The 22,386-nt window shown below is 46.4% G+C and overlaps 1 protein-coding gene across 5 annotated transcripts in view; it reads left to right on the forward strand.

Annotated features, from left to right (window-relative positions):
• KCNH6 (potassium voltage-gated channel subfamily H member 6) overlaps positions 1-22,386 on the forward strand; it is a 137,489-nt gene that overhangs the window by 69,435 nt on the left and 45,668 nt on the right. For 3 of the 5 annotated variants that reach the window (XM_080976523.1, XM_080976525.1, XM_080976524.1), the window contains exons 4-6: positions 2,667-2,776; positions 11,937-12,249; positions 13,953-14,161. In XM_080976523.1, coding sequence (XP_080832649.1) covers positions 2,667-2,776; positions 11,937-12,249; positions 13,953-14,161 — 632 coding nt within the window. Of the gene's footprint in view, positions 1-1,568; positions 1,770-2,666; positions 2,777-11,936; positions 12,250-13,952; positions 14,162-22,386 lie in introns of those variants that run through there. The other 2 variants (XM_080976526.1, XM_080976527.1) reach the window with 2 other exon arrangements.

The raw sequence follows: 22,386 nt of genomic DNA on the forward strand, positions 1-22,386 counted from the left end.
GCTGCCTTCAGATGTCTTTTAAAGATAAGATAGCTACTTATTTCCTTCACATCTGGTGGGAGGGTGTTCCACAGGGCGGGTGCCACCACCGAGCAGGCCCTCTGCCTGGTTCCCAGTAACTTGGCTTCCCGCAGTGATGGAACCGCCAGAAGGCGCTGGACCTCAGTGTCCGGGCAGAACGATGGGGGTGGAGATGCTCCTTCAGGTATACAGGACCGAGGCCGTTTATATGTTCACATCCTTGGTCTCCTCACCTTGTAGTCAGAAGCAGGGTTTTTTTTTATGATGTTCTGATGTTTTATTAAAATCGCTGTTAGGGAGAATGAGGCCTAGTGCAACCAAACCGGTCATGCTCCCCTAAATCTGCCTCTGCTTAGAGGAAGCAGTGGTTGTTCCTAGCTGCCACTGCGACTGTGAACAGAATGCGGAGGAGGAGGAGCCATCTTGTCCTTTGCCCCTAGGCACAAAAATGTCATAGGCTGGCCCTGGGTTAACCCTTTCTCCTCATGTTCCCCCCCCCAAAAAAAATTCCTCCTCTCCCCCATTAATCTTCCACCAGAAAATGCTATTTGCTGCCCTTAGCATCTGGGGAGGATTTTCTGTAGGGAAACAGCACAGGGTGGGGCAGGATTAACCTCGCTTTCCCCCACACTGTGGTCCCAATTTATTTTATATCTGGAACTTACAATCTGTAAACCACTGAGGAAAACCAGGGAAGACCAGCTGTTCCTTAAATGGCAACTCAAGCCATGAGATTCCATAGCACACATGGGAAATCTTCAACCTATGAGGTGCATGTATGGATAGGTAAATATGTCAGTCCCACGTTCGCTCAGCTTTTAATTTTTCAGTCTTAAATTCAATTCTCCACATTTCCAAATCAGTTTGCATTTTGTTTTGTTTTGTTTTCCTTTTAAAAAAAAGTTATTGTGAAAATTCACCAGCATTGTTGTGCAGAACACATTTTTTACACACCACATTGCTAAGCAACTTTTCCTACTATAAAGCATTTTGGTGCATTATTTTCACCAAAATATATGCCCTTCTATGCACACTTTACACTAGTACGTGTATTACTTGGCTGAAGAACTGCACTGCCAGTTTTGAAGAATGGCTGTGTTTCATTTCTCACATGGTTTCAGGAAAATATGAATTAGGTAAGTTCAGCGAGAACTGAATTGATCTCCCATCCTGAGCTGCATGTGACCTGCTGCTGCTCTAGGTGTGGGCCACTAAGCCCTGAAGAGCCCTGCCCACTTCCCCCCACAGCCAAGATTTCAGCCATCAGCCGAATGGTGGGGAAACAATTATTGCTCTCATGCCATTAAGGAGCACAGGAAAGGCAATTTGGACTTTGTGTGGAGTGCCAGGGGAGACTTTGAGCTCCCCCACCATCACTTCCAATGCAGCCAAGATCACTGTCCTCAAAGCTGTCGCTATTTAGTAGTTGTTGTAGTCCTGGGCAGACCAGGACCTCCATATACACTGCCCAGGCTTGCACCCTACAGAGGTCACTTTGGTGCCTCTAACTCAGCAAAAGCAATGCAGGAGGCAGCAGCTACAAGTTACACATCTCTGCAGCCACAGCAGGCGCTGCGATTCCCCAGCGTTTTGACTTTCCCCCCTGAGACACACTCGGTTGTCTCTCAAGGCAAGAGTTAGGAAATCATGCCGCGTTTTCATAAATGCATAACCAAGCAACCGCATGGTAAAAGGCAAATTCCCAATGGATAACTTGTTTGCTTGTATTCACCCAATATCCAGAAGAGGTAATTGTGTTGTTATACGTATATTAAGTTGTTAAGGTATTGTTGCTGGATTTGCAGGACTGTTACTGTCCACCCATTTCCCTCCTCCTCCTCCTCCTCCTCCTTCTGTCAATCCTGTTAATTTGTTTGGACTAGCCGCTGCCCTGTAAAGGAACTGGCACAGTTGATGTCTAGATAGCAGCTGCCTGGTAAGCCAGAAGGCTCATCACCCAGAAAAATGCAGTGATCACCGGAAAAAAACATTGTCTGAAAGCTGTAATGGAAGGGCGGGAATTTCCTCCCACAACAGTTTTGTCAAGAAATGGTACCATAACTTGGATCTAAAGATCCCCTTCCATACATATGAAGCCACTATTCTCCTTGTACAAGGCACCAGATAAAATTAAGCCGCAGCTAGAGATTCTGTCCTGCATATTCTATCATTAGGTGTGTTGCATGGGAAAGGGGTTGCTCTTCTGTCTTCCAGAGCTACACAGGAAGGATTTTTAGGGGCCAATTCTGGACGCCTCTTTAGCTTGGCATGTCTATGAATTCAGTTGCCTTGAGAATCCAGCATACGAAGTCTATGTGGAGATCTGGAAGGAAAAGTCTCTAAGTGGACAACATTGCTTCCTCTCTAGAATTTGCCTTGTTTCCCAGAGACTTGGGACCGCCGTGGCTTCTTCTGAGACTTTCCTAAGCTTTTTGCCAGATGCGGCAAAATTAGCTGGTAGAACGCAATGCAACTGTGCCAGCTGCGCATGTCTGTAGGTGTGCTTTTCAGTCTTTGAACCTGACTGTCCTTCCCCAGCCCCCCATGCCTTGCCTGTTGCATGTTGCAGATAGGTTACATTTGGGGTTTTTTGTGTCTTTTTGTTTCGTGTGTGTGTGTGTTTTTCTTTTTCTTTTCTTAACAAGGTCAAAATACGAGCTTGAAGTTTAGTCTCCCGCCCCTACAACGTCTCACACTGCGGCGGAAATCTCTGACTGCCACTGAGTTTGATGGAGTAGCCATTGACTATGGAAAGGTAATCATTCACCATAGACTTTGTATGATAATGATAAGCCCACCTATCTCGTTAGCCCCCCCACCCCACCCCAACCCTGTTCCTCGGCTCTCCTTCTACACCTTCCATCTGCAAATTAGGAAGAAGAGCCAAAGTCTCCTTGCAGCTAGGCCAGGACAATGCGACAGGAGCCGTCAAAATCCCGGGAGGATAGGGTTTGAAAATATTCGATCCTGTCCGGCAGATCCCACAAGGGCATGACACCACCTGTACCATACCAGGCTGTATCCAGATGTGTGGCTTCTAGTGCTACCCATTCATTGCTCTCCTCTGGCAAACCTCAAGCAAAATTGCAGTTGACTGTCCTCCCTATGAGACTATTGTGCTTTTTCATTGTTGACACATGTTCCATCCACACCACTGGGCATGGAATAGGTGCTGTGGGCAAGCCCATTTGAAACTCAGCAAGCGTCCACCAGAATTTAAATCTGCAAATAAAAATTAGTAATTGAGCACTGATTTTTTAAAATGTTTTGGAAAAATAAAAAATGGTGCTATCGAATGGCAACCGTCATGAAGATTATAGTGAATGTGTGAAGAGCAGATTCCCTTTCCTGATAAGGTCCCAGCCCATGTCAAAAGGACAGAAGAGTAGCACTAAAATAATTTTTAAACATCATAGTGCCAGATTTCCCCAGTGGGTTTCTTGCGGAGATTGCGCTGCTCTTTCATTCTTCTGGGGGGAAAGCTGGCGTTTTGGGCATCTGAGAAAAAGCTGGAAGAAGACAATGATTGGCTGGTGGCAATTCCACACTAGGTATCTAGCGTAGAAGCACTCTCAGGACTCATTCACACTACTGCTTGTCTCATGCCTAGAAATTACAGATCTGAGCAGTTTCCCCCTTGTTCTGCTCCTTTCCCAGGGAAAACCCGCTCTTTGGTGATAAATCAATACGAAAGGCAGTCCGCAGAGAACTCGAATTGCCATTTGCTCTGACCGAGCTCTGGGGAGCGGTTTCCCCCTGGAGAAAGCAGCAGAACCAGGGGGACGCATGGATGAGCCCTCAGTCTCTGGCCTGTGGAAGCTAAGGCATGTTGTGATCCCTGAAGCTCCCAGTCTTTTGGGCATGCTCTTGCTGTTCCTGCGCCAACGGAATCTGTAGGAGCTTCTCCCCTAAGGCTCCTTGCCTTGTGGCAGCGCAGTTTTCATTGTGGCTGCAGCTGAGGATGGAAGACACATCCTCCAACATTTCTTCGATGAAAATAGGAATGTCCTGTTATTATTATTATTATTTTATTATTATTATTATTATTATTATTATTATTATTATTATTATTTTCTTTTTACCCTGCCCATCTGACTGGGATGCCCTAGCTGGGTGCGGTGGCTTCCAACAGATATAAAAACATTTTTTTAAAAAAATTATACATAAAAAAATCCCCATACAAAGCTGCCTTCAGATGTCTTCTAAAGGAGATACCATATTTTTCGCTCTATAAGACGCACCAGACCACAAGATGCACCTAGTTTTTGGAGGAGGAAAACAAGAAAAAAAATATTCTGAATCTCAGAAGCCAGAACAGCAAGAGGGATCGCTGTGCAGTAAAAGCAGCCATCCTTCTGGCTTCTGGGATAGCTGCGCAGCCTGCATTCGCTCCATAAGACGCACACACATTTTCCCTTACTTTTTAGGAGGGAAAAAGTGAGTCTTATAGAGCAAAAAAATACGGTAGTTACCTATCTATTCAAGGGTCAAATAATTTCATACCCCCAACATTTCTCCAATGAAAACAGAGACGTCCTAAGGAAAAGCAGGACATTCCGGGATCAAGTTACAAAGCAGGAAAGCTTCTGTAAATCTGGGACTGTCCCTGGAAAATAGGGATACTTGGAGGCTGTAGGGAAGAGTTAGACCTCCCCTTCTCAAGAGCAATAATCTAGATGGAAAATCAGCCCGTTCCCTTGCCCACTGGTACCTAATACAGTGGTGCCTCGCAAGACGAATGCCTCGCAAGACGAAAAACTCGCTAGACGAAAGAGTTTTCCGTTTTTTGAGTCGTTCCGCAAGACGAATTTCCCTATGGGCTTGCTTTGCAAGACGAAACGTCTTGCGAGTTCTTGCGAGTTTGTTTCCTTTTTCTTAAAGCCGCTAAGCCGTTAATAGCCGCTAAGCCGCTAAGCCGCTAATAGCCGTGCTTCGCAAGACGAAAAAACCGCAAGACAAAGAGACTCGCGGAACGGATAAATTTCGTCTTGAGAGGCACCACTGTATTTAATGCTTTCCAATAACCAGATGTGTTTGGAATTCATAATGCTAAAGATGTCTGGTTTGAGCCTAAGCAAGCACAGGCATTGAGGTTGATATGCTTTTAAGCCATTCTAAATCAGGCCATTAGAGGGCAGCGCATGACACACAAGGCTACTGCCAAGAATGTCGCCAGAGCCGTGCTAGATGGGAAATTGGGGGGGGGGGGTGGAGAGATGCAAAAAGGCAGGGGGGAGGATGGACTCTTGAACCTTTAATTTCTCTGCAGAGGAAGGAATTGTCAAGCTGCAACTGCCAAAATACCCTAGTCTGCACAACTATTAAAGAACTAGGAGCCCAGTCCCCTTTTCATAGAATCATAGAAATGTAGAGCTGGAAGGGACACCGTGGGGTCATCTAGCCCAACCCCGTGCAATGCAGGAATCAATTTTGTATCTGGCCACCCTAGATCTGTGATCGGGTTCTCCTGCATTTTTAATATATATATAAAATAGTGGGTGGGAATTTGGAACATGGAACTGTGGGAAGAGGCTTTCTCGTCCCCTCTGTGCCATTTTCACAGTACACACACACACACACACACACACACACACCTGCTGCTGCAGCTGCTGCTTGCTCCATGGGGTAAAATAACAGCTTTGGCATGTGTGCGTGATTTTAATTGAGAAAATGGTCTGTGAGGGGAGAGGATTTAGAGGGCGGAGGGAGGAGAACCTCCCTTAGCACTGTGATCTTGATCTAATTCAGACTCCCTGCTGGCTGCTGTTATCTCTGTTTAGGAAAAAGAAAAAACAAGGGCAATCTGAATCATAGATTTCCTGAGGATATAACACAAAGCGCAGCAGTCACAGAATCTTAAAAGACAAAGAGAATTGTGTAAACGGAGTGGGGGGGGCCAATTGTGCTGGTTGATTAGAAAGGAGTTGTGTTGATAAAATTGCATCCTTTTACCCAGGTAACTTATCATAATAACATTTAGGCACGGACAAAAAGAACTAGAATCCAAACGCTGGCGAACCTATGGCAAACGTCTGCATGGCAGCGACGAGGCTCATGTGGCGTCTTGTTACTCTTCTCTGCACTCTGAGTAAAAATATTAATTAATTAAAAATTAATGGTGCATTCGAAGTGAGAACAATTGTTCCTAGAATAGTTGCTAGAGAAAGAAGCAAGCCTCTTTTTAACTCGTCATCAGTTGCTTGTTGAGAGAGTGCTGTTCTTCTGATCCTCCCGGCTGAAAACGTTCCAGGTAACACCAGACGGGAGGTTTCAGCTGCACTGCCAATGGTTTTAGGTTTTGTTTTTTAACCAGGATAAAGAAACGCAGAGGATCGCTGCATTTTCTAGAGAGTAACTGGGCAGCTCTGGCGTTGCTTGAGACGTTAGTTTCGGCTATTTGGAATACTATGCTCTGAAGGTATCTAGGATGTAGATTTCCCATAGGTATGTAGAAGTCCCTATCTCTGCATCTCAAGGGTTCTAGACATGGGTAGAAGGCTACTCCCTGCCATTAAATGCTCAAGGCATGTTGCAAACAAAAGCACATGGTATTAGGAACAACACACCAAGGGTGAGGCTGGCAGATTGCATGACATTATACTGAGCTGCAAAGATCCCATGTCAGGGGTGGGGAGCCTGTGGCCTTGCAAATGCTGCTGGACTGCAGCTCCCATCATTCCTGACCATTGGCCATGCTGGCTAAGGCTTATGGGAGTTGGAGTCCAACAGCACCTAGAGGGCCACATATTCTCTACCCCTGCCCAGTGCTAATAGTACATGTCTTCTTCTTCTTCTTTTTCTTCTTCTTCTTCTTCTTCTTCTTCTTCTTCTTCTTCTTCTTCTTCTTCTTCTTCTTCTTCTCCTTCTTCCTTCTTCCTTCTTCCTTCTTCCTTCTTCTTTCCTTTTGGCTTGCTACGGCATGGGGGTCAAACAAATTTTGCAGGCTTTCTTATAGATTCAGGTCATGCTGAAGTCACCACCAAAACTAGCCCCCAGTACTGTTACCAGCATTGCTGTGATAGATTTGTGTAGGTTTGATGTGACTGCCGCAGGAAGGTATTGGCTGGTGTCAATTCCCCCAACTACCTGTTTTAAAATTATTTTTAGTGCCTATTTAAGAATTTTTTTCTTGTCTTTTTTAAAGGTTCCTTAAGCTTGAAACTAACAAAACCAGAAACTTCCCATCCAGTATACTTAATTCAACCACTCCACGGAATTAGGAAAGGAGAATTCCATGGGAAGTAGGGAGCTAGCAGGCTTTTCACCTTACCTGGGGTGGTAGAGAACTGCACAGTATTGGAGAAATAGGAAGGTTAGGCTGTTGTTGCTGGGTTTATTTGTTTTTTAAAGGCATTCATATTGAAAATATCAATAAAAGTGCTTGGTATCAGTATTTTCATAAACTCAGAAGGTGTCCATTTGTGCAAACAGACTTATTTCATTTTATTTTATCCAGCCCACCCTCCAATGGGATGAGGGTGGCATACATGGTTCTTTGCCACCCCCCATTTTATATTTACAATAACCCTGTGAGCTCGATTAGGCCCAATGTCTCCTAGGGAGCAACATGGCTGAGTGAAGATCTGAACCCAGGTTGCCCTGGACTGACACTGTGAGAACCACTCCACCTCATTGGCTTGCTTATGTGATGATGTAATTTGGATAGCTTAATAATAATAATAATAATAATAATAAATTTTATTTATATCCCACCCTCCCCAGCCGAAGCCGGGCTCAGAGCAGCTAACATCAAATGTATAACACATTAACATAAAATCAGACAATCAATTAAAACACATCTTCAAATCAGATCAGGATCAGAATAAAATCCAATCAGATGGCAACCCGCAGATTAGGGTTGGGGACCTTAAACGCTCACCAGGCCCAACTGTTTGTGCTGAACTTATATGGGCCTGTGAGAAAAACTGGGAGGCCACTTTCATGCAAGTACTTATGAAAGGGGAGAGGGAGTCAGACTGAACCCCGACCAAAGGCCAGGTGGAACAGCTCTGTCTTGCAGGCCCTGTGGAAAGATGTCAAGTCCCGCAGGGCCCTGGTCTCTTGTGACAGAGCGTTCCACCAGATTGGAGACACAGCCAAAAAAGCCCTGGCTCTAGTTGAGGCCAGCCTAACCTCTCTGTGGCCTGGGACCTTCAGGATGTTTTTATTTGAAGACCGTAAGTTCCTCTGTGGGACATACCAGGAGAGGCGGTCCCGTAGGTACGAGAGTCCTAGGCCGTATAGGGCTTTAAAGGTTAAAACCAGCACCTTAAACCTGATCTTGTACCCCACCGGGAGCCAGTGCAGCTGGTATAGCACTGGGTGAATGTGATCTCGCAGCGAGGACCCCGTAAGGAGTCTCTCCGTGGCATTCTGCACCCGCTGGAGTTTCTGGGTCAGTCTCAAGGGCAGCCCCATGTAGAGCGAGTTACAATAATCCAGTCTGGAGGTGACCGTCGCGTGGATCACAGTGGCTAGGTCAGGGCGAGAGAGGTTAAAGAGATGGTTGCAGGTAATCATTTAACTTCAGCAGCAGTGCAGTTAGGTGATTTTAATGGTCTTGCATCAGGAACCCCTCTTTAGGTGGTAATGTTCAGCATGCCCTGCTCTGTTTGGGGGAACCGTTCTGATCCTTCTGCAGAGTGTGACCCTAGATCTCTGGCCCCAAGTCTTGCCCTGACAGCCCCACTGAACTTAAAAACAAATATATGAAATTTGTGTATGGAATGAACAGTGGCAGTACTTGTCTGGAGAACAGAAATTCTAATGTGGAGGAATGGTCTGAGTTTATACATCTTTTCAGGACCAGGAAAAGGGACAGGGAGAGCCCAGTGACGGTAGGAAGAGGATATATCAGTTGCAGTTTATCCCTCCAAGTGCCCATGTGTGTGGGTTGAATACAGTTTAACAATCTCACCTTTGGCAGCAAAAATTAAAAGCATGGGAATTTGGCTGTTTTGAGCAACTCCAGCTATGAAGTAAGCTGGCTTCTCTTTCCTACCCTGCTTTGCAAAGAATCAGGCAACAACTTGTAAAGTTTAAAAATAAGAAGCATTGGTTCACAGCAACAGTAGCAGTCAAAACGATGCAGGCAAAATACTTATATTTACTGTATTACCAGCTTCAGGCATGTGCCAAAAGCTGGAGCAAGCAGAGGTATGTCTGCACCCAACACTGGCCAAATGAAAAGGAGGGAGGGAGGAAGAAGCAGGTAAACACTACATGCTCCTTCCTCTCCAGGAGCGGAGGGGAAATGACATCACACAGAGCCCTCTCTACCAATTGTATTTCTATGGTATTGGTATCTGCCTATCGGCAGCGCAGCTCTATGGACGTCAGCGGCGTGGCGTGGGTTGTCAGCACCCGGGGCAAGGCAAGTAATTTGCGCCCCCTAACCCAGGGCAAGGCAAGTAATTTGTGCCCCCTAACCCCTAACCTACCGCCGCTGCCAGCTTCTTCTTGCTGCTGCCTGGGCTGGTCTGGTGTGGTTCTCTCCCGCGCTCAGCGCTGCGCTGGGCGGCCGCTGCACTGTCCCTCCCCCAGATAGTCCCTCGCTCTCTCTCCGCACCGCACGCCTGGCACCCACCCCCTCCACAGTGGGCGGCGACCCAGCGGCTCGGATCGGATTCGCACAGCCAGCACTGCAGTGAGAGAGAGTGAGTGAGCCAGGTAGGGGCAGAGAGCTGCGAGTGCGAGCGCCCCCCCCAGATGTTGCGCCCGGTGCGGCCGGCCCCCCCTGCACCCCCCACGCTACGCCACTGATGGACGTAGCCCCTTCTCATGCTAACTAGTAAGAAGATGCATTTGTTAGGTTTGGCTTCTAATCTCCCACAAGTTCCTCCTGTGATATTCCAAGGGAGGGTGTGTATGAGTGGAAGCAGATTATCGTTTTCTGCATGGTCACTGCGTTAAAATTGTCCACGGTGCCCGGAAACCTGATTGAGGACTCTACCCGAGTTATGAGCAGATTGCTACCACTATGACTGCCCCCATATATTGCCGTGTTCCTGCTGCAAACAACTGCATCTCCAGATAAACGGGCTCCCTTTGGAAAGGCTCCATTCTGCTGCCAGGACAACATGATAGGGAAAGTTGCAACATGTCTTGCTGATGCATAACTGTTTTGGCACAGGTGGTGCTTCCGTTGTCTGGAGATCTCGGTGCATTCTGTCTGTCCACCGCATACACACCCACCCCAAAGATCTTGGGGTGGGGGTGTGTATACTCTTGCATACATATTGCAGCCGGGGAGGGGGGAAAACCCAGATGTCCCAATTTATTTAAAGCAAATCCCTTGGCTCATGTCAAGGCACGGGCTTTTGCATAAGCCCCAGAACTGAACCCTCCGTGAGCCAGGTCTTTCTCCCACCTGACTCATCTGCTTTACTGACTCAGAATTAGTAGGGGAGGCTATTGGCTTTTACTTCCTAAAGAATCTGTGCTAGCTGCAAACACATTCATTAGGAGCAAGCACACATTTTCTCCCCCCCGCTCCCTATAATGATAATGAATTGATGCCCTCTGTAGCATTCCTTGCAACAAACCAATATTAATCACACCACCTGTACATTAGCAACAACTGCTAGAGAGCTGCTTTCTTTACGTTAATGAAGGCACCATAAGCAGTGTAAAGATGCCTGGCCCTGGTAGTAGTGATCTTATAAATGAACAGCATTTTAGTAGGAGGGAGACACCTTTTTTCACCCTTATTCCAGTCCCCCCCCCCCCTTTTTCAACTCTCTCGGAGAGGCTGCATATGGCTAGTGTTTACAGAGAAATGTGGCCACGTACAGGCAGACACCATGGACATAAAAAAGCCATCTTCTTGAAATACTTGCAGGTTGCCAGGATAAAACTGAAATTTAGCCATAGAAAATGCCGTGCTAGTTTCAATAATTGCATTCCCTGTGGTCATATCGTGATTTCACCTATGGGAATATGTCTTAAAGAAGAGGTAACTGTAGGAGAATTGCAGGGAATATTGACTTCTACTGACATTTTCTCAGTGGGGTGGGGGGACCTGGTTATATAAATTCACCATTAGTGAAAAAAGTGAATAAGAACTAGAGATGTATTGTTCCTTTAAAGTAATGGTGGCATGCAGTGTACTGATTATCAGAGTATTGTGCAGCGATTAATTCTCCCTGGGTCCGAGACCTTTCCTTGTTGCTCCGTGGCTGTGCCTTGAGGACAGATGATCTTACCCAATGACTCAGATCTTATCAAATGTACAGAAAATCCAAAGACAGATTTTATTTTATCAAGCTTCAATTCATCAGGTAATATCAGATTTTCCCAGGCGACAGTGGTGGAACAACAACAGAAAAGACATTGGATTAGGAGGAATTACTCAGTACATGATATGGTCAAAATGTGGGTCAAGCGAAAGTGTGGATGAGCCTTGAGCTAAAAGACGAAAACGATCCTGGTTCAAATCACCTCTGACACTAAATCATTAGGTAGGCTTTAGGTAAGGCACTGGTCTCACAGTCTTATTGTCCCCATCTGTAATATGGGGATGATAGTACTGACCTACCTAGAGAGCAGTTGGGAGGAGATTACTGAGATAATGCATGTGAAATGCTTTGAGTATGTGTAAATGTGAAGCACCAGTATCACATGGAACGATGCATATTTATGTATATATTGCCTTGCATTCCTATCCTGCCTTTCTTCCATCATGGAACCAAAGGCATGGTCATGCATGAGGCTCCCAGGCAGTCAGTCACCCATCCAAATATTTGCAACCAGGCAGTGGAATGACTTGCGCTGAGAAGATACTCCAATGTGGAGATCAGCCCATTGCCCAGGACCTCCCATTCCTTTCTCCTTCCTTTGTTCCTCCCCTCTTCTGTTGCTTTTAAACATTCAAGAGCTCCTCTTAATGAAACACTTTCTTCCTGGCTGTCTTAAAGCCTGGAGGGGACTCCTTAAAGCTGAGGGAGTTGAAGACTGTGGAGAACTGTGTCCAATCTGAGACCGAAGCACTGCTGGGGAAGGAGAGGAGATCGAGCCTGGAGACGGCATCTGACACTGAAGTGCGACACTCCGCCCCAGCGCAAGAGCTGCCTTCTCTAGGGCTCCGAGGGTCGCGCCCTGCCAGGGGTTTGGGCCGGTTCCAACTTGGGGGCAGCTTCCATAGCCTCCGCCAGGTCTCCTCCTTGGAGAGTTTGGAGGCTGCAAGGTCTGAGTTCCAGAGAAAATTCAGGGAAAGGAGGGCAAACTCAGGTAGGGGGAAAGCATGCGTGCCCAAGTACTCATTCTAACTACTATGTGCCATTGGGCTGTTGTTAATTGTGTTCCCTTTTGGGGCCTGAAAATCCTTGCAGAAGGTGGCTAGGCATGGGGCTCCCCAATTTAGTAAGCTGACGACAGCGTTGTTATCTGCACACATGACAATGTCTAAACATTTCTTCCTTGGCTTTTAGAAAGCCCCTTTTTTATAGGGAAACAAACCAACTTAAAGAAGTTCTTGCGTATCAAGGGTCCAGTTCATTGTATGGTAGATCTCTCATTTGAATGTTGGGATTTCTGAAGCAAACTGGAGTTCAGTTCCCTGCCCCTTCTCCCTGTGCCCTACATACAGAAGAAGATGAGAAATGGAGAGGGGAAAGGCACATTCATTCCTGTGAGAGGGCAGGAGCAAATGGGAAACAGCTTCTGGCTCTCTTCCGATTTTGCTCCATGCCCCCAAACATATACTTGGTTGGAGACCCTACACAACTCATGGTTTCAAGACACTGCAAATTAGCCAGGCCAGACCTACATCTTGGATAGGCCTTATTTTTAATCTGGCCCCTCACAGGTCTCTTTTTAATATTCATAAAAATACTCAATGAGCAGCCACCCCGCCACTGCCAAAAGAGATGGACCAAATAACCTCTGTGATTATAAAGGTAAAGGGACCCCTGACCATTAGGTCCAGTTGTGGCCGACTCTGGGGTTGTGGCGCTCATCTCGCTTTATTGGCCGAGGGAGCTGGTGTACAGCTTCCGGGTCATGTGGCCAGCATGACTAAGCCGCTTCTGGCGAACCAGAGCAGCGCACGGAAACGGTGTTTACCTTCCCACCGGAGCGGTACCTATTTATCTACTTGCACTTTGACGTGCTTTCAAACTGCTAGGTTGGCAGGAGCAGGGACCGAGCAACGAGAGCTCGCCCCGTCGCAGGGATTCGAACCGCCAACCTTCTGATCGGCAAGTCCTAGGCTCTGTGGTTTAACCCACAGCGCCACCCGCATCCCTTTCTGTGATTATAGCTGGCACCATAATATTCTCCAGCTTGTGAGGAAGCCAGAATTATTTAATTTAGAAGGGGAAGTGACCAGCCCCTTGACATTAACAGTACAGCAGGCATCATTAAACTGGGAGGGAGCGGAAAGGGACAGAAGTTTGAAGAATATCTGCTCCTGGGTTGATTCCACAAAATTATGTATTTTATGACCCTTATCAGTTGTGTAACGTATTTTCAACTCTTCTTGCATCTGTTAGGGATTTGAGCAAGATGCCCACTACCATCTATTTATACTAAACTAGATAGGGAGGACTTTACAATGTGACCCTCTGGATGTTTGACTAGACATCCCACCATCCTTGACCAGAGTTGAATTTTGCTATATTGTCACTCGTTTCACAGTGCTGTTTCCCTAATTCAAAGTATCCCCACCTCACAGAATAGAATATAGGTCCCTTATCTCAAAACTTTATATTTCTGGTAAATACCACCAAAGCAAAACCGCAGTGTCCCATATGTTGGGGGGCAAGGATGATCTCATGATCCTGTTCTCCTATCTCCTTGGCAGTAGGAAGTGAGTTGTTCTGACTTCCTGCATACAGTATGTGGAGTTCTAGGCACTGATGCCATCAGTTGTGAATTTTATTGACAAACTGGCGATGAAATTTTAATTCCCTTCCTCCCTGTTGCCCCTTCAGAGGCGTCCCACGTCAAGCCCAACCAGAATTCCACCTCAGACTCTGACCTTATGAGATACAGGACAATCAGTCAGATCCCCCAGTTCACCCTCAACTTTGTGGAGTTCAACCTAGAGAAACATCGCTCAGGCTCTACTACAGAGATTGAAATCATCGCACCCCACAAGGTGACAGAGCGCACGCAGAACGTCACCGAAAAGGTCACTCAGGTATGTGGATCCCTCAACGTTCCAACCACCAGGTTTAGAGTGCGGGAGCCAAAGGTGAATTGATGCCAGGACAACAAGTAGGCCAAAATGATACAAGATGAAATGAAACAAGGAAGAATGGAGAAAATGTATCCTTAACTACTTCAGCTATTAACCTAGTCTTTAAATATCTGGATTATCACCTACTTGGATGTACAGGAACATAGGAGGGAAATGTGAGAGCACACGAGGGCCACAAGCTTAGATGGTGTTGGGTGCATTTATTATTACTATTATTATTATTATTATTATGGATTAGACAGCAGTAGAAAGATCCATAACTTTGTTTAATCCAGGGGTGGGTGACCCTCCAGGCTTTGTTGGATTACAACTCCCATCAGCTCCACCATGCATGGTCAGGGTTGGTGGCAGTTGTACTCCAACAACATCTGGAGGAATGAAGACAGAGAAACCAGTAGGAGAACACTTCAATCTCCCAGGGCATTCTATACAAGATCTCCAAGTAGCTGTCTTATTACAAAAGACTTTCAGAAATAGACTGGAAAGAGAAGTTGCTGAATTGCAACTTATTACCAAACTTAAAACCATGGAGAGACCTGATCTGAATAGAGACATTGGATTCTTATCTCATTATATAAAGCTATTTTTAGCCATCTCACCCCTTGCTTTTTCCTGTAAGACCAATGGCAGTCGTTAACAGTCGTCAACAGGTTTACCACACCTATCAGCCAACCACCCTTCTGAGTAATACCCCTCCCCACCCTCTCACTATATATAAGGGTCTGGTGACTTCTGTTTCAGTGTATCTGAAGAAGTGTGCATGCACACAAAAGCTCATACCAATAACAAACTTAGTTGGTCTCCAAGGTGCTACTGGAAGGAATTTTTTTTATTTTGTTTCGACTACGGCAGACCAACACGGCTACCTACCTGTAACTAGAACATCTGGAGGGTCAAAGGTTTCCTCACCCAGTCATGGATCTTTGTACAGCTGTAGTTGCTCAAGAGAAACTCCCATGTTCAGGGACAGTGTATCCCTGAGTACTAGATGCTACATACAAAAAACATGGGCAGGGCCAACTTCATACTCACCTGCTTTGGGGCTTCCTGGAGGCACCCGGCCATCTACTGTAGGAAAGAGGACTAAACTGAGTTTTAGTTTGGTCCAGGAGGGCATATCTTACACTTTTAATAGCAATTGCAGCCTAGTGGACTTCTCACCCATTTGACCTCATGAGGTTGGTCTTAAGATTTGCTGGGCACATAGCTCCCCCTAAACTCTTTAAAGCAACCTCTAGGGCATGGTGCTTTCTCAGTGCATTGACTTAGACTTTGTATGGGTTGGTGCCAGGGAGCAGGGAGGACAGGAACAGTTGCAGCACAGGAGCTGCTGCTAGGCAACAGGATTGATGCCTGATCAGTAGCGACACCAACTTGTCAATACTGGGTCATTAGCTGGCTGGAGGTGACAGGATTAGAGCTGACAGGACATTGCTGAAGGCTGGACAGAAAGGGCAGAGTCTATGAACGCTCTGCTGTCGTGGATCTACCACAGTCATCATCATGCCAGTAAACATCAGCCATTAGTTCTGCAGGCGAAAAACGTTCTAGGAAGATGCCCCAAGATCCTTAGGTAAAGGCACAGGATCTTGATAGCGTGTGGGTCACATAAACTAATATTCAGTTCATATGGAGAGTCTTAGAGATCGCTCCCATCCCCAGCATTTGTGGGCTAATAAGCATACACGCAGTTTCGCTAGACAGCTTTTCTCAAAGCTGTGGGGGTTGCTATGATATCACAGTGCGTAGCTCGCCAGTCTGCTGATTAAGGTAAAGGTAAAGGGACCCCTGACCATTAGGTCCAGTCGTGACCTAATGGGGTTGCGGCACTCATCTTGCTTTACTGGCCGAGGGAGTCCGCATACAGCTTCCGGGTCATGTGGCCAGCATGACTAAGCCGCTTCTAGCGAACCAGAGCAGTGCATGGAAATGCTGTTTACCTTCCCGCCGGAGCGGTACCTATTTATCTACTTGGACTTTGACGTGCTTTCAAACTGCTAGGTTGGCAGGAGCAGGGACTGAGCAACGGGAGCTCACCCCATTGCGGGGATTCGAACCGCCGACCTTCTGATTGGCAAGTCCTAGGCTCTGTGGTTTAACCCACAGCGCCACCCACCACCCACGTCTGCTGATTAGCAAGGAGCATAAAGAGCTGTTTGACAGTGGAATGGACTCCCTTGGAATGTGGTGGACTATCCATTGGCGTTTTTTAAGAGGTTGGATGGCCACCTGTCATGGACGAATTAGTTGAGATTCCTGCATTGCAGTGGTTTGGACTAGATGGCCCTCAGAGGTACTTTCCAACAATACAATCATGTGATTCTATGAAAGAAACAGGGATGCAGGTGGCGCTGTGGTCTAAACCACAGAGCCTAGGGCTTCCCAATCAGAAGGTTGGCGGTTTGAATCCCTGCGGCGGGGTGAGCTCCCGTTATTCAGTCCCTGCTCCTGCCCACCTAGCAGTTCAAAAGCACGTCAAAGTGCAAGTAGATAAATAGGTACCGCTCCGACAGGAAGATAAACGGTGTTTCCGTGCGCTGCTCTGGTTCGCCAGAAGCGGCTTAGTCATGCTGGCCACATGATCCGGAAGCTGTCTGCGGACAAATGCCAGCTCCCTCGGCCTATAGAGCGAGATGAGCACCACAACCCCAGAGTCGTCTGTGACTGGACCTAACAGTCAGGGGTACCTTTACCATTTTATAAAAGAAACAGGAAAGAATAGAAACCCTGTAGGGTCCTCACTATTTCACCAGTGTCTCAGTCTTTATTTTTTAAAGGGTGTGGGAGGAAGGAGCCTGTTCACACAATCATAGGATGTTGCTGCTCAACCTATGATGAGTCAGCTGGGTGCATCAGACACCATGTTATAGAATTATGCTTCTGGTACACTTTCCTGCTGGCATGCCAAAGGCCAAATTCTGCTCATGCTGGTGGATGCATAAAACTGGCAAAACTCTAGACTTCTTGCATGGTGAGATAGGTTTGAGAAGGTCTGCAATTGTAACTGACAGAAAGTATGAAAGTTTGGGGTTCATCCTGAAATGGAGCTGAAGAGTATAGACAGGAGTAGCATTGGTAGCGCTTTCCTCAAACGTGGCCCTGGCTTGTTCCCCATTTGAAGAGGCTTTTCGCTGTGCCCTCCCAAAGCATGTGAGCAAAAAATATTTAATGTTGTGATGATTCTGCAAGGAGGTGTTGGCAGCTGGTAGATCAAACTGTGGGTCTTCCCTGCAAAATGTGTGTGGCATTTGTTCTGTGTGTTTTGTATTTCATTCCATCCTGGCCACGTTTCACCAGGTGCATACCTCTTAAGAGGAAAAAGATCACACCGGATCCAGCCTTGCACTGAAAGTTGGGATCTAGGGTAAATGTATGTCTGGGATCGGCCGCTAAGACGATATAACACCGGTCTTGAAAGACCTTCATTGGCTCCCAGTATGTTTCCGAGCACAATTCAGAGTGTTGGTGCTGATCTTTAAAGCCCTAAACAGCCTCTGCCCTGTATACCTGAAGGAGCGTCTCCACCCCCATTGTTCAGCCCGGACACTGAGGTCCCGCTCTGAGGGCCTTCCGGTGGTTCCCTCACTGCTAGAAGTAAGGTTACAGGGAACCAGGCAGAGGACCTTTTTGGTAGCCCTCCCATCAGATGTCAAGGAAATAAACAACTATCTGACTTTTAGAAGACAACTGAAGGCAGCCCTGTTTAGGGAAGTTTTTTTATGTTTGATGCTTTATCATGTTTTTAATAATCTGTTGGGGGCTGCCCAGAGGGGCTGGGGAGGCCTGACCAGATGGGCGGGGTACAAGTATTATTATTATTATTATTATTATTATTATTATTATTATTAATGATGGAAAACAGGAGAGAGGGTCATGGTATTTGAAGAGTTTCCAAAAGTACTACTAACTAACCCCTGCTTACCACATGCATGCAAGTCAGGAAGAGTGTGTGCCTGTGTGCCTGTGTAGTGTATTTCTGAGTGTGATCACAGCTCTTTCCCACCATTCTGGGGAGTGATGTAAGCAACCCAGTGTCTAGGCTAGGGAGCACTGCACCACTCCCCTCTCCCCTCCCTGAGTCTCGCTCCCCGGCTCACACAGGCAGCACTTACTTCCAACACAGAGAGAGAAATGAGTCTGAAACTCAAGCTGAAGCCGGTGAGTGATGAGAGAAAACGGTTTGGAGGGGCTGGGTGCGTATATGTTGGGGCTTAAACGTTGTTCTTTACACGGGGAGGACAAAAAAACTTATAATGGAAGCTGGTCATAAGTCAGATTTTCAGGGGGGGCAAGCATCCTTCATTTTCCATGCAAACCTCACTGCTGTTCTGGGCCCCCTTCTACACAGGTAGGATAATGAATTGTCGCTATGCCAAGGCTCAGGTAGGCATCAGAATATCATCAAGAATTCATTGGTGATGATGCCTTCCTGCAGGGTGAGACTCAGTGCAAAAGGACAAGGGACTAAAGTCCTACCCCACCATTTGCCAAAACCCACAGTTATTAGATTTGCGGGGCTCCTCTCGAACCCCCGCCACTTATTTCTCTGCTGTATGGCTCTCGGATTTTTCTAAACCTTTGAGCATTTGAATGAAGACACTTGGTGGGCAAAATAGCACTGGGTGCACACTTCCTGTGGCATTTGCTGCAAACTCCTCTAACTGTTTCACTCATTTTTATAGCACTGTGTGGATAATGATATGGATGAGGGAGAACTTCGAGGCTGTTCACATTTAAAGGCAAATTTGTCCATGAAACAATATGAGAGCCGAAACAGCCATCCTTCAAAACTCGCACTTCTCTGAAATTTGCAGCGCAATTCTCCAGCAAAATAATGTGTACAAACATGCATAGAGATTGGGTAAAGTGTGCATGTACATGTACATGTACCGGTGAAAGATAAGATGCGGAGATGGTTTGTTTTGGGGGGAAATAGCTTTGCAACGTTGTGTATATCAGGCAAAATTGCATGCAGAAATTTGCACTAACATGCTGGCGAATTTTCATGAGGGCTTTGATAGAAAAAGAAATCTACAAACTGATTTGGAAATGTGGGGACCTGAACTTAAGGGTGGAAAAATGAGAAGCTGAGAGAAACCGAAATTGACACATTCACTCATCCCTATATTGCAACACACGTTTCCCCCGATTGCATAGGAAATTGCTTGTTGCGGGGTCAACACTGTGAACATTATTCGGGTGTAGAGAGAGTTTATCAGTGGTAAACTGAGAAAAAGAAGAAGAATCCCTTTTTAGAAACTACACATACTGATCAGGAAGTTCTGCTTATTTCTGGAGGTGACTGAGGAGGAGGGTTTGGGAGAGGAATATAATCACCTTATTCATAGTATCCCTTTAGGTAATGCTGTACAAACCCCAGAAACGCCTTCCTTTTTCACGTGCTTCTAGAAGGATAATATTAGGTAGTAAAGGGGCATAGAGAAGATGCACAAGTTCTTTATGTTTCTGAAAGATTTAACTTGTTAAGAATGTTAGGAATAGTACTCTATGAATGAAAAAAGAGCATTTGCTAAGAGGGCAAGGCAAGCTGAGCACTTTGGTGAAACTGTGCGCATTTGCAAAGGAGTGGGGCAAGGGTAAGAAGGAAGTCAAAAAGCAAAGACAAACCATTGATGAAATAATGCAATATGAAAACATTATGAGAATGGACTTATGCCGCCTGGGTGTTCACTTACTGCTGGAGATGTTGAACATGCTGGTTACAGGCATCTGACCGATATATACCTGTACTAAAGAAAAGAAAAACGTCAGTAAAGAATAGAGTTTGTTTTAAAGAAAAATGCAAAACCATCCATTATTTTATTTTTTTCAATTCAATGTGGGGAAAAGGAAGCCATAGAGTTGGCAGGCAGTTTAATGGGCAGCGGGAACCTTTGTGATGGCAGTACATTTCACAAGTTGTGCCATGGTTCTTTTCTGGGATTTTTTTTATAGCTGCAGGTTGAAGTGGAAGACAAGCCCATCTTTCTTGCACCATTCTGCTCCTGAATCCCAAACTTACTTTTACCCCCCACCGGGTAAAGGGTTTATAAGTCTCTTTTCCTGCTGCATTAGTCTTGCACATCAAATACAGAATTGTAATTAAAAAATAGAGAGAGAATCTTCCAAAACATCATGGTATCATAGTGCGTTAAATGTGCAGGGTGAATGTGGCCTAAATCTGGCAGGCTGCCTCACTGGTGCAGGTGTGCTTTTGCAGTCCTTCTGCAGCAGTTAAACTGATGCAGTGGTTCTATACCATAGTGCTTCACCCTTGCAGTCCCATATCAAGATCAGGGACTCTCATGTGTGCGTGTATTCCAATTCCAGGGAGCATGGGTGAAACACTCAGGGTCTGTCTCTGTTACAGTGTGTCATGATGTAATTTCTCGGGCACCGCAAATATACATGGCACGAGGCAAACCTCGCTGAAATCAATATGAGCCTTTCAGCCTACTTCAGTGAGGTTTTTGTGTTCAGAATTTGGCTAACTCGTTATGAGCATCTTGGAACTGTTGCCCGGCTTCCCAGACCTCCATGACTCCCATCTCCAGGGTTTGTCACGGCACTTGCGCACTCAACCTTCCCACTGCCTCTTGGAACAATTGGATTTTGGTCACTTTTTCCTATTCCCTGGCCCCTCCCTCAAGAGCCACGTAGCTGGCCTCTTGTCTCTTGATTGGTGCTTTCCTCTCAATCCAGAGACCAGTGATTGATTGGTTTTGATTAATCTCTACCAGGCTACCAAATGCCCTTTGCAGTCCGATGTCTCCTGCATATGCGTGTATGCTTGTATGAGAGACTGAGAGAGGAGCCATCTCATTTTCATGGATGGGATCTGAATTTGACTGCAGACCCAACAGGGAGAAGTTATTTTACTCTTGCTGCATACCGGAGGAATAATCTACCTGCAAAATGCAGTGCAATGCTGTTTCTTCAGCCATTGCAGTGACACAACCTGTTTCTTAACACCCAGCAAGCTTTGTCACTCAGAATTTTTGTGTTTTCCTAAATTAATACTTAGGCTTCTCATCAGAGCATGTTGCCACTGCAAGGAGGGCTCATGTTCATGTGGAGAAGGATAGGATTTTTCCTGGTGCTCTGCGCCACCCTGGTTTGTTGCATATGTTGAGCAAAATGGGTCTCATCAAGTACAGGGGTCCGGTGGCATAGTGTGGGTTGCCGACACCCGCAGTGGGTTAGCTGCTGATGCTGCTGGAGGACCTCCACCAGAGCAAAGTGGGGCTATGGTGCACTGCCTGCCTGCCTGCCCGCACAGAGGGGAGCTCGGCCAGCCGATGTGGCCCTTGGCAGGCAAATCCCCCTGATGCCTGCAAAGAGGAGTTGTGGGCCAAGCCACACTGCCTACTTCCATCTGTACCCATTCGCTGTGGGCCTGAGCTGCTCTTCGCCAGGGCGAGGCTCCCCTTGGAAGCTGGGGCCTGCAGGGGGGCACCTGGTTGTACCCCCTCAGAATTTTGCACCCAGGGCCATGGCCCCCTGCCCGCTCCCCACTACGCTACGCCACTGCAGGGGTCACTCAACCATGAGTTGTAGTGTTGCACCAGCGTATCAAAATACCAAACAAGTCAATATGGCCTTGCACAAGTAAGATGTGTGCAAAAATAGGTCAGGATTGTGGGCTAGAGGTAGTCATAGAGGATATTCTAGGTGGTTGGTATTCTTGAGTAACTAATCGTAAGCAGACCATCCCTCTTGTACTCATGCATGAATGTAAGTTCTTTCATTCTGAAATAAGAGGAAGGCAGTATTAAAAAGTAAAGGTTAGCTGTGTTGGCCCATAAGAAAAATCTGTATGAAGGCAAGGTGCCTCTGTTTCATCTAGGGATTCAGGCAAACCTGGGTAGCAACTGGTATTCCCCCAGTGATGGGGAATCAGACATAGTTATGTTTCTTCTTCCCAGTAAGCCTTTGTCCAATTCAGTAACTGCACAGCACTAAAGGAGCTTCTCCTGATTGTCTGCTACCTCCTCTTGACTTCTGCCTTAAGACTCTTACAAGAGGCATTATGATACCAGTCAGGCCCTCTCTTGAAATGACCACGCTGTAAGATGCTGGACTCGCTCCAGGCAGACTGAAGGTGTAAATAGGCGAATAAACCATATTTATTACCTTTCCCGCCCCGACCTGTCCACAGTGATCCA

The sequence above is a fragment of the Podarcis pityusensis genome (genome assembly GCF_964106645.2).
Source record: "Podarcis pityusensis genome assembly, chromosome: 13".
NCBI classification, from domain to species: domain Eukaryota; kingdom Metazoa; phylum Chordata; class Lepidosauria; order Squamata; family Lacertidae; genus Podarcis; species Podarcis pityusensis.